Consider the following 13,472-nt stretch of genomic DNA (forward strand, 5'->3'; position numbering starts at 1 on the left):
TTTGCCTGTACACAAGGCCGTGAAATAAAGCTTCGTTAACCCCACCCATTCAGAGTGTGATGGATTGTTATGCTATAACGTTAAAAATAAATACAGCTAGAATTTGTTTGATCTCAGGTTGGCAGCTACTGCATCAACATGAAGGATTTTATCTCTTCTTCAGCATAAAAAAAAGCAGTGAAGTTAAACGGCTGATAGAGACTGAACAGAAGGAAAAGACTGGGAGAGGAACAACCTCTCCTTGGAGGACCACCACAGCTTGAGGACAAGACTCTGAAGGACGAGTGAACAGAGGCAGGGGAGAGTGATGACAGGAACAGGAGCTGTGTCAGAAGCACACTGTCACAGCAGCACTTGCCATCAGGTACTTCTCTCTCCACACTGCTTCCCATGCAACCTGAATCCACTTTGATCTGAGCTGTAAACCTAACTTTGAACATCGCTAATTAGAGGGACTTGCTGGCATCACACATTTTACTCGCATATCCTCCTAAAAGATGATGCATGAAAGATCAGAATTAAATAGATTTTTATTTATTATATAATCTATATATCTATAAATCTATATATATATATCTATATATCTATGTATCTATATCTATATATACTATATATCTATAAAATAAAAAGATGATTTTGCTTCACTCTGCAGTCATTTCATGAAAAAGGCAGAGTTTCTGACAGACACTCTATAGCTACTTTCCTCAGACTGAATTGACAGGAAGTATTTTTCAAATGATTTACTTACATCTATTTCATGAATTCTGGAGCCTACCTCTTAATCTTCAAACTGCTGAGACATATTATAATTAATTGAAATGTATACCTTAGTTTATAAAGGATGTCTATATTAAATTGGCTTCTTCCTTTTCTCTCACTCTCTTTTTTAAGAAAGAGAAGTGTAAAACTGAAATTTACTACATACAGCTGAAAGATCACTCTTCCCCTGAGCAACTGGTGCTGAGCTTCCGACCTCTGGGATTCCAGGTACAAACCCGTTCCAATACAAGCTACAAAAATGCTCATTTGCCTCTCAAAGCTGTTTGAGAAGAGCAACACGAACTTCTCCAATAGGCTCCTAACTCTACAGTTGTAAATGGAAGAATAAAATCAAACAAGTATTGAGCTGTGTGGCTAGCCCTGTGATTAGTCAGACCAGCGACTGGAGGCAGGACAGCCAGACGGATCAGTGTAACAGCCCTCTGAGAGGCTGCATGACAGAAGTTTGATGCACAGTCAGGGCAGAAATGCTTTGAATAACACCAGAAATTGTCATACTAATGCCTTTATGCTTCACAGAGCATTAGGTAACCCAACTCAAGTTTTGCTTTGCGTATGCTTCATCTTTCTGTAGACAATTAGAGTTGCAGACCTATGCCAAACTGATAATATGGGCCCCATAACGATACTTCTTCCCAGTACACAGGTATCACTGTGGCTTGTTAAGAGGGGCTATCCCGGCAATCCGCACTTTTCAGCCTACAGAATAATACAGATGAGGTTGTGAAGTATGTTAGAGGAACAGAATCACAGAATCATCTAGGTTGGAAGAGACCTCCAAGATCACCGAGTCCAACCTCTGACCTAGCACTAACGAGTCCTCCACTAAACCCTATCACTAAGCTCTACATCTAAACGTCTTTTAAAGACATCCAGGGATGGTGACTCAACCACTTCCCCACTTTCATGTGCAATATTGGACAAGCTATCAAAAAATAAGAGGCCCTGTTTCTATACTAATTTCTATCATGATTATCAGTAATGCTGGTAAAAGCAAGATGCACCCCTGCTGTATGGGCAAAGATTCTGAAGTTGCTCAAGGGCACTGACGTCTAAGAGGAGAAGGGTGTCACAAACCGCAGCAGTAGATTATCCTCCAAGGAAGAGTTTCTTGTAAAGTGGTGCAAAACGAAGTTATCTTATTACAATTTGTGGAAAAATGAGATGAAATAAACAAAAGTCCTTGCCCTACATTTGAGTTTCAGACAAAGTATTTGTCTCAGTACAGTGAAGTGTAAAAGAAGTTGACCATTTACTATTTACAATGATGCCTCTTGGAGCCTATCATTTTCAACTGCTTAGCCTTCTCAAGTTCTTTAGTTTTTATCATAAGAATTTGAATCTATACCAAAGACAGTTTTAAACTGCTACCAGCTGACTAAACTTGATTATGAAAGCACTGAAAAAAGGCAGACTAATGTGCTATATAAGTAATTGTTTGGTTTATTTGCCATGTTTTCGTTTAAAAATAAAAATATGAGCTTGCATAAAGGCTCACCAGGCATGTCAGTGCTTGAAAACACAAAACAAGACAACCCACTGTCTTGGGCTGTGACCCAGTAGAGTGCAGTAACACATTCAATTATTCAGATCCTTGGAATAGTGTCTCACAGTCTGCACTCCCATTGGGAGCGTTACTGACAAGTAAAACAACTTCCATCAACACACAAGTCGAGTCATGTTGCCAGTGCTTCTGGAGTATCATTTTTACAACTTTAGAACACAAGTCAGTCAAATGATTCCTCTTAATAAGCTTACTAAATAACTATAATTATTATATTTAATTATAATTATAATAATTATTAATTAACAGAATTAAGCTTAATAATAAAGATATATACTGCCTAACATTAATAGAAAATAGCATAGGACACAAACATTTTAGGTACATTCATCTGAACCTAAAATAAAATTCTTAAGAATGTTTCTCTTCTGCACAGGTTGAACTTGAAATGGCAAATCAGCAGGTATCTGAAATTCACATTGGCACCTTTCAATTCTGTGCGCTTCAGAAAGATGACAGTACTAAGCATTACTGAGGATAGCCTCAGCACAATCCTACGTATCTGCCTCCAGCACCAGTGCCTCCAGCACTAGTGATAAATGATTGCCACATCTGAGCTGGGATAAGGTGTGACAGTAAAATCAATTTAGACACTCAGATATGCACAGCAGCATAGGAAAATGAGTGAGAAAGGAAAAATGCGAAGAAATACATTCCTTAAAGATCAAGCAGAATTACCCAAATAATTCTGGACTTAATTCCAGAAAACAGGTCTAGGAGCTCTTTCAAACAGTACCCTTGAGTATCAAGTCCTTGTGAGATCAGAACGTTAGCTGTAGCTTTGTCCAGAGATCGGTACAGCTAGGAGCACTCAACCTATAATTACCATGCTAAATCACATCTCTGTACTCCATCAACCCTCAGAACACAATCTTGAAGTACCTCTTTTCAGCTTTTCTGCTCAGTGCTCATTAAGACCATGCTCTCATTAAGAAAACAAAACAAAACAAAAACAACCAAGCAAACAAAAACTAATTAAGATGTGCTTCAAGTTCAGCTGATGCCTTTATCGTTCATTAAGCCTGAAAAACACGCTCTGCTTGGCGGGAGAGCAAAACAGAGCAGCGACGTTTGTAGCAGTTCCTAGGAACCTCTTTATCTTCCAGATTTGTTTTTCCAGTCCACAAAGATCCCACACTAGATCTTTGCCTTGCCAAAATATGTCACAAGATTGTATCTGCACAGGGTTCCTACTTGACTGAATATAAGAGGAGTAAACAACTGCAACTCAAAGACAAAGCTATACTGCAACTTTTCTAAAGTGAGTCTTCCACTATAAGCCAGCTGACAGCCTAGAAAAAAAACAGTATTTTACTTTTCTATTCAGGAACATATCTGTCTCCTTTTCTAGCCAGAACAAATCCTATATCTAGTAGAATGGGATGAAATTGGAGAAATAAAGCAGAATCGGATGCTCCCCTTAAAGAGCTAACCAACCACCTTTTGGAAAAAAAAAAGGAGTATCATTTTAGAAGCCGGGTTGTTTTGGATCCAGTAGAAAACTTAGAGTGGTAGATGGACCATGATAACCTAAGAAAGCCAAAACTCTTTGTAAAATGCAGTCCAGAGCAGGTACATAAACATTAAAATACCTTTTAAAGTAATAAAGTGTTTGAGGCATTTGTAAACTTACTTTTCAAAACAGAAAGAAAACGATACATACGTACCAGACATCACTCAACATGGATCATCATCTACTCCCTGTGATTATGTTATTTGCATTACGCTAAGCCTCAGCTAAAATCGTTTTACATTAGGACTGTGGGTAGGTACATACTCAGAACTTGGAAACCATTTGTTTCCCAGACATTTTATAATTTCAGTAAACTAGATCAGCAAAGGGTGAGAGAAGGGAAGTGATAATAGTCCAATGTGAAAATGAGGAAATGATTGCATGGGAATTTAAATGATTTGCCTATACCTCATACAGAAGTTTTAACAAAGTCTCAGATCCTCCTTAATCCAGTCTACTTCTTTAAACATGTGGCCAGCTGTCTCTCCCCCATGCTCTTTCCTTTTGAGATACCTTACCAAAATGGGACACGCAAACAGAAATCAAAGGACAAAACCAGACTTTCTGACACTAGGTTACAAAAGAAAAGTGTTACTGTTCCCAAACTACTACTCGATCAACAGCAGGAAGAACCAATGACATTTTCTCACTACAAATTACACACAGGTTTCTTCCTTTTTCCCACCCCATATCCTTGTCTAGACTGAGATGAGGCAGTATGAATGTCATGCTGGCGTTTGTAAGACACGTGCAGCCCATTTTCACACACCCTCTGCTGACGCAATACCAGAGGACTTCCTCCCAAAGCAATAAAATTAACAGTAAGATGCTTGAGAGGAATGAAAGGGGAAAAACAGAACACTTACGACTTTTAAAAGCAGTATGTCTTCATGCTTTTAAGGTTCTTATCCCCACAGCACTTTTGTATTAAATTCAGTAGAAATCATATACATGAACACAGCATCATACTGCTTTACTAATTCCACAAAAATTAATAGGCAAAATAAAGTAATACAGCTAACAAACGTAGTCCAGGTATCACTTCACGGTAATGAACAGATAATCCATCAATGAAATATGTCACCCTAATTTTCAATTAACGGCTGTTTAATTAAAGTCTTCCTGGACTGAGCCAAAATAGGCATGTTCAATGTCAACGTACCACAAAACTGCCAATAGCTTTAAAGTGAAAATTTATTTTCAGTTGTTTTCGTGAGGGTTGTGGTGACTGCCAGCTGACAATTCTGAAAAGTAAAGGTAGTGGACATATAATTTCCAGGAATTCTTTTCAAGCTAGTTTAAATCAAATTTTGAGTTTAAGCCTGAATTAAATTCAGCCTTGCCTCACGAACACTGATAGAAGCAACCATTATTACTAATGTACAGATATCCACATCAGTAGTAATTACAAGTCAATTTATTCATTAAATTAAAAAAAAAAATCTTACATTAGCAAAACCATTCAATGAAGTGTGGAGACGCTGCAAGAATCATCCCCTTCCCAGCTCCAGTTCACAGGCTAGACACTCAGTGGTCTAGCTCACAGGTCTGCTCAGTGGATCATGCACCCCGTATCTCATCTATGAGAAGATGGGGCACGAAAGAAGGGAGACGTGGTATACCCCCACAGGAATACAAGTCTTAGAAACTGTGTTTCAAGGCTGTGAAGCAAAGCTCATAGTGCACCTGGGCCATCGGGTAAACACAAACAAACCATGACCAATTATCCACAAAGAAAGACTCCAACAGGACTGAAGACCAAAACGTTTCCTGTTTTATTACCCTGCCCTTTCAGAATAATGTGTGTGAGGAAGGTTAGATAGTCTATGCAGACAGCAGTAAAATGGATACCATTATATGAAAATATGATACACCAACACTTCTCAGAATACCGCTAGATGAATAAGCTTCACACTGCAACTTCTGAATTTCCACTTCAAAGACTGTATATGCCAGTCCTTGCAAGTATACCATATTGTTATAAACAGTTTGCTAACTACACATTCTGTCCCCAGATCAGGAAAAAAAAACATTATCCACATCTCCTCACACACTTCTGAATCCTACCCCACGTAACACCCCACACAGAGCAGAACAAAAAAACCCATGAGACAAAAATGCGTCTGACCTAAAACAAAGGAGGAGCAAGGAGGACATGTTCAAAACTGATTTGTTGTTGAAATAAAGCCTAACAATTTGTGACCATTACTTGGCTAATTCCTTGAAGCATCTTGAGAACTATTTGAAAAAAGATCCTAAGAAACGCATCAGCTCACCTCATTTGCCACATGATCCCCCATGCACCACAACCTTCTGGAAAAGGGAGACCTTCTGGAGATCTCAGGGCCACTCCTATCACACTGCCTGTGTTTGGGAAATACGGGATGCTCCCCGATTCACTGCCTGCTAAGAGGAAGGGGGGAACATTGTGGAGCAGGGAAGCAACAGAGGTTATAAATGAGAGGGAAAAGGTTGCGAACCTCTCATCTGAAGATGGCTAAAGAGGTATAAAGCAGGAATGAACATCAAGAAAACTGCTCTGGAAGAAGGCTAAAAGCCACAGCAGGTGAGAGTCAGATAGCCTAAGATGCAGTAATGGTACAATGAAGCTACAGTAAACGGTGGGGTGAGGGGAGAAAGAAATGTTAATTCTTCAGAGACATCACCAAATCAGCCCACAAATGCTTGTTCTGGGCTCTTACCCAAGAGGTACTGCTCAACACATCCCCACCCTGCCCCAGCCTGCAGTGGCCAGGACAGAGAAGTCTGCACAGAGCCTCTTTTTATCCTCCCGGCTTAGCGTCTAACTAGAGCACGTCCACTGAGAATCGAATTCTACACTGCAGTAGGAAAACAGGTAGGCAGAAAATAAGTGCTCTTAGCATGCTCCATCTAGTTGCTAAGGAGAAGACACAATGACTACTGAATTTTCTAAAACTTCCCCTTTTCGAACCAGCAAAGAGATTCCTACATCAGGTCTTCAGAAGAGGAATTCCCTCACCCACAGTACAGCTCCTCAGCTGAGTCACGCAGCCTATATACTACCTGTGCGTAGACTATAGTAGGTGTTAAGTGGACAAATTAATGCTATAAAAACTATTTTATAGCATTGCCGTATTTTAGTAGCCACCAAGCTCTTAAATCGCAAGCACACTTTTAATACAAAAAATATTATAAAAATCCACAAGCCGTTACTTAAAATAACAGAGAAATAAGAGGTCTGAGCTAATGAATCAGCTGAGCCTTGTCAGTTGTTACTGATACAAAATTGCTATAACTACAATTCTACTATCTTGTTCAGACTGGTTTTTGTATTTATACTTCCCAGAAATCATCTTCCTTAATTTTTTGTCACATAATAAGTGATATTTAGGAAGTGAATGCCTGAGGTGGGCTGACAACTCTATAAATATCTTGTTCCAGATGATTACAGGTTTTGTTCACAGAATTTAATGCTAAGCTTACAGTAACAATATCCAGTAAATACGATTACTTACAACTCTCAAAAAATACACTATCAAAATGTTGTTTCCTCAGCTCTCATAGAAGCAAAGAAACACTTCAAACTACACTGGAAGACCATAAATTCCAAACATATTTGTAGACAACACATGACAACACTGTTATTGTTAAATTATTATTATTATCATCATTATCATCATCATTATTATTATTAATAATTGTTATTATTACAGTAAGAGTTTCACCTTTATACTATTATTATTATTATTATTATTATTATTATTATTATAGTAAAAGTTTCACCTTTACCGCATCCAATTTTGCCTACTGACAAAGCAATGCAGTTCTCTTTTGAGAAGATAAATACTAAGGAACAGGAAAACACTCACTTTCTGGACAACGTGCACAGTCCGCTCTTTCTGGCCCTCCTCTACTGCACATTGCTTTGCCTTCTGCGACACAGAGGAACATACTTCAAAATCTGTGTGTCCCAAATCCTGCAGATACTGGTAGAGTGGTGAATTCTGAAAGAAAGTTAAAAATAGAAAAAATTTGAAAACAAACAAACAAAACCAACCAAACAAACAAAACCCTCAAAAACTCAAAAACAAAAACCAAGGGTAAATGACATTCCCTATTTACCACAGAACATGACTACAGGATGCCAAAGCACAGTCAAACTGCATGATCAGCAATGAGGTATGCAACAGGAAAAAAAGAACATAGTATCACAGTAACAGCAAAGAAGCCAAATTTTTGCTTTAAATATCTTTCAAGTTTTATCTTAACCATAACAAAAGAGTTGCAAGAGAGTCAATATATTATACTGTAATGAGAAATAAGTATGCAACTAACCAGCTTTTCCTACAGTAATATATTTTCCAGGTTACCCGATTTTTTTTTAGCTTATAACTTACATGTAAGCAATAAATAAATCAAGTATTTGGCAATGTTTTTAGTATATATTTTTAGTATATATTTTAAAGCATTCTTGTGTGACTCTAAAACACTCGATGACACTAGTTTCCTAAAGTTTATAAAAGTTGAATACTTTGTACAGCTTCTAGTGAAACAAACTTTATAACTAGAGCACTTTTAAAACTTCAACAAATGAAGCCTCAGTATAACCTGATGAGGGACCTATGCAGTACTTTACTGAAATGAGAAAAAAAAACAGAGGATGGCTTCTGCTCTATTTGAGGACAATATTAACACTTTTGAAAGCCAACTCTCACAGTTATCAAATAAATAAATAAAATAAAATAAAATAAAATAAATATGAACAAAACTAAAACCAACCTTTTAAAGTTGCTGGCAAAGCTACTAATTCAGAAAGAGTCCTTAATGAAACTGCTTAGAGAAAGCAGGAGATTCGGATTGCCATGACATGGATATTCACATTTTTTGATATTTATTTACATAGGCTTTTGGATTTTCTTTCCATCCCTATCGGATGTCTACATTTACTTAACCATTATTTGCCGACATTTATATCTGTGACAGAATTGGCAGAAAGGATATTTACACTAAATCTAGTTCTACCCAGGAGATGTAAAAGGACTTTTTTTTTTTTAAGAAAACCTCTCAGTAATCAGTCTTAGATAGCCTAGTTAGTTAGGAATTACTTTTTACCTCTGAAAAAACTTTATCGACACCCCACACTAGTATGCAAACACCAGTGAACTGCATAAGAAGAATACAATTATTTTAAGAATTATAATTTACTACCAGTGGGACAACAGAAATACTAAAGTTAAAAAAGGAAAAGCTTTATAATAATGAGCACACAATTGTGGAGGTTCACAGAAACACTGACCAACAGTACATCAACTACAAATCATTACATTAGCTATCATTAACTTGCTGATGCCAGTAGTGAAAAAGGCATCTACCATGACCGTGTACCAACATGGCCAAGTCTCAAGTGACTGCCTGCCATACAGTAAGACTTTGAAGCAATCATTGATTCTAGCTTAACAAATGAATTTGTTACTGCTAAGGTTATTATTATTATTTTTTAATCCTATCAACAAGGTGTTCTTTGGATCGCTCTTGCCTATCTAAAGCGTGCAAATGCACACTTTTGCATGCTCCCCGTGAGTAACTAACTCATAACAGATTCAGAGTCCACTCATTACCTGAAACTCAAACATTCATGCCAACTCACAGCTCTGTGCAGGTCCAGACAGTCCCCTCACCCACAATGACAGTGATTGTGCAAAGCACTACGCTACATTAGTGACTCATTTCCTTGTGGGAATTTTCCAGTGTGACACCATGATCCTATCTTTTTCCTAAGTGTCCTTCCTCAATGGTCAAATACTTTTTCAAATGCATAATTAAACAATGCACCCTAATTGAACAGTGCAATGCGCTGGACTGGCTGTAGGGACGCTATGTTTCTAAGTAGAACGTGTCTCTTTATCAGAATTACTAAATAAAATGAGAAAGGAAACATAATAGGCTAGAACATTTCTTTTATTTACACTAAAGGCATAATGGTTTGTATCAGGAACAGTGTAGCCAGCAGGACCAGGGGCGTGATCGTCCCCCTGTACTCAGCTCTGGTGAGGCCTCATCTTGAGTGCTGTGTTCAGTTTTGGGCCCCTCACTAGAAGAAGGACATCAAGGCCCTGGAACACGTCCAGAGAAGGGCCACGAAGCTGGTGAAGGGCCTGGAACACAAGTCCTGTGGGGAGCAGCTGAGGGAACTGGGGTTGTTTAGTCTGGAGGAGGCTCAGGGGAGACCTTACTGCTCTCTACAACTACCTGAAGGGAAGGTGTGGGGAGCTGGGGGTTGGCCTCTTCTCGCAGATAACTAGTGATAGGGTTAGAGGGAATGGCCTCAAGTTGCACCAGAGGAGGTTTAGGTTGGAAATAGGAGACATTTCTACTCAGAAAGAGCAGTCAGGCATTGAAACGTGCTGCCCAGGGAAGTGGTGGAGTCACCGTCCCTGCGGGTGTTTAAGCAAAGGTTGGATGTGGTGCTTAGGGACACAGTTTAGTGGGTGACATTGGTGGTAGGGGGATGGATGGACCAGATGATCTTGGCGGTCTTTTCCAAACTTAATGATTCAATGAACGTTACATTACCTCAATAACTTCAGGACAAAACCTGAAATTGAATGGACATGCATAACCATGTCTTCTTAAAATGGTCTCCATACAGAAGCAGGCTGTATACTACCAGCACACCTGAACTACTCAAACCTGCACACACAAAAAGCTCTTGAAGTAACACAGAGGTTTCAGACAGAACCAGACCAAATTTTCCCTTTAGATAAAGGTGTGTAGACAAAACTCTGGGGAATTACAGGCCTGTCAGCCTGACCTTGGTAACAGCATCACACAGCACATACCGGACAACTGAGAGATCAGAAGCAGCCAGCATGGGTTTATGAAGGGCAGGTCGTGCCTGACTAATCCGATCTCCTTCTATGACAAGATGACCCACTGAGTAGATGAAGGAAAAGCTGTGGATGTTGTCTGCCTTGATTTCAGTGTTTGACACCATCTCCCAGACTATTCTCCCAGAGAAACTGCTGCTAGTGGCTTGGACAGGTGTATAGTTCACTGTCTGGATGGCTGGGCTCAAAGACTCATAGTGAATGAAGTTCAACCCCATTAACAGCTGGTCACCAGTGGAACTCCCCTTGGCTTCCCCCAGGCTGAGTCTTGGGGCCAGTTCTGTTTAACATGTTTATCAGTGATGTGCACGAGGGGATCAAGTGCACCCCCAGTAAGCTTGCAGACGATACCAAGTTAGGTGGCACTGTTGATCCGGTTGAGGGCAGGAAGGCTTTGCAGAGGGATCTGGATAGGCTGGATTGATGGCCAAGGCCAATTCCACGACAGTCAATAAGGCTGTGTGTCAGGTGCTGCGCTGGGTGGTAACACTCCCATGCAGCGATACAGGCTTGGGGAAGAGTGGCTGGGAAGTTGCTGGGCAGAAAAGCACTAGGAGGTGCGGGTCAACAGCCGGCTGAACATGAGCAGTGTGCCCAGGTAGCCCAGAAGGCCAACGGCATCCTGGCCTGCATCAAAGCAGTGTGGCCAGCAGGACTAGGGAAGCGGTTGTCCTCTGGTATGTGGCACTGGTGAGACTGCACCTTGAACATCGTGTTTGGTTTTGGGCCCCTCACTACAAGAAGGGTATTGAGTTCCTTGGGAGTGTGCAGAGCAGCAAAGCTGGTGAAGGGTTTAGAAACCTAGATTTATGAGGAGCAACTGAGGGAACTGGGAGTGTTTAGTCTGGAGAAGAGGAGGCTGAAGGGAAACCTCATCACCTACAACTACCTGAAAGGAGGCTGTAGTAAGGAGGGCGTCAGCCTCTTTTCTCATGTGACAACTGATAGAATAAGAGGAAACAGTCTCCAGTTGCACCAGAGGAGGTTTAGATTGGACATGAGGAAGAATTTCTTCACGGAGAGGGTGGTCAAACATTGGAATGGGCTGTCCAGGGAGGTGTTGGACTTGTCATCCCTGGAGGCATTTAAGAGACGCATGGACATGGCACCGAGGGACATGATTTAGTGATGGGACCTGGTAGGTCAGGTTGATGGTTGGACTTAATGATCTTAAAGGTCTTTTCCAACCTGTACAATTCTATGAAAACAGTGGATGAACATAGAATGTTTTATTCAAAATCATAGTTTTGATGCTCATTCCAGGCAGGACTCCAAGGAAATTGCATCCAGGTTCCTGGCAGACCTATCCAAGGGGTAGGACATCTCCAGGTCCTAATTGCAGGACACATCTACCTCCCTTTATCTGTCCAGGAGTTGGAGACCTCTGCCCCCCCCCGCCCCAGTTCCCAGCTCAGTCACACAGACCTTAATATTTCCTTGTTACAGCTAGTAGAGATGAGACCAGAACACCAACTTCACCACTGCGTGACCTACACCAACTTCACCACTGCGTGACCTAAGCAGCTTCCTGTGTGATGGTGTGGTGTTTTAACCCTGCTGGGCAGTGGAACTCCAACACAACCACTCTCTCATTCCCTCTCCTCAAAGAAAATGAGGAAGAAAATATGATGGAAAGGGCTCAAGGGTTGAGATAAGGACAGGGAGATCACTCAGCAACTAACGTCATGGGCAATACAGACTCGTCATAGGGAGATTAAAATAATTTACTGCCTATTACTAGCACATTAGAACAGTGAGAAACTAAAAGCAAACTGAAAACACTTCCTTCCCATCTACCATTTTCTACCTCCTCCCCCTGAGCAATACAGGGGAACGGGGGCTGCAGTCAGTCCCTAACCCTTCACAGTCACTCTCTGCCCCTGCTCCACGTGGGGTCCCTCCCATGGGATGCCATCCTTCCCTAACTGATCCTGTCAGGGCTCCCCACAGGCAGCAGCTCTTTAAAACTGCCCTCTGATCTGACACGGGGCAGCTTCTGGACACCTCTCACAGAAGCCACCCTTGCACCCCCCCTGCTACCAAACCCTTGCCGCATAAACCCAATACAGATGGGAAGTTCAAACCCAAATTGTTTTAACTTGAAAACAAACAAACAAACAAAATGTTTTCAGGCTCTTTCAGCTCAGTAACCTGGAAATCCTGCTTTTTGCTGTCTCCAGTTATGACTATTATCTTGTTACACACACTTGTTACAAGCATAACCAATCATCTTGATCATACTTGTCACAAGCAAGACACCTGAATATTCTTTTCTTTATTGCTACTCACCTAAATACAGACAGCTGTCAAAATAACTCAAATATACCAGGGTGTTTTTCCACTATTATTAGGGTACACCTTCTTGTTTTGGGGGCTTCTGTATTCTGCTCTCTCCACTACAGAGACAGAAGGCTAGAGAGAAACCATCCAGGTACCCAAATAATGTTAGAGACAGGTGATAGTAACAGCTGTCTGTTGTAGAAATAAGGTAAAATTATTTCCCCTTCTGGGTCACTGCAGAAAGCTCAGGCAGCTGATGGCTTGTCATTACAAGGGATTCAAGCCAGCACCAACCAACTCAAGGGAAATGTAAACTAGCTCTTTGCTAATGATCCATCACAGAGCGAATATTCAGTATGAAAAGCAATCTGTTGGTGTGAGAATTAAAGCTGTGTTTTTGCAGTGTAAAATTCCACTAACTTTGCATATTCAAAAGTGATTTTGCAGGCATAACAGTGGCGTAACA

General features: G+C 40.5%; 1 protein-coding gene across 7 annotated transcripts in view; it reads right to left on the bottom strand.

The window, feature by feature from the left end:
- The window catches only part of VEZT (vezatin, adherens junctions transmembrane protein), an 88,249-nt gene that overhangs the window by 60,879 nt on the left and 13,898 nt on the right, over positions 1 to 13,472 (bottom strand). For all 7 annotated transcript variants that reach the window (XM_066994914.1, XM_066994905.1, XM_066994902.1 and 4 more), the window contains exon 2: positions 7,709 to 7,843. In XM_066994914.1, coding sequence (XP_066851015.1) covers positions 7,709 to 7,843 — 135 coding nt within the window. The remainder of the gene's footprint in view (positions 1 to 7,708; positions 7,844 to 13,472) is intronic.

Source organism: Anser cygnoides, chromosome 1 (assembly GCF_040182565.1).
Source record: "Anser cygnoides isolate HZ-2024a breed goose chromosome 1, Taihu_goose_T2T_genome, whole genome shotgun sequence".
In the NCBI taxonomy this organism is placed as follows: domain Eukaryota; kingdom Metazoa; phylum Chordata; class Aves; order Anseriformes; family Anatidae; genus Anser; species Anser cygnoides.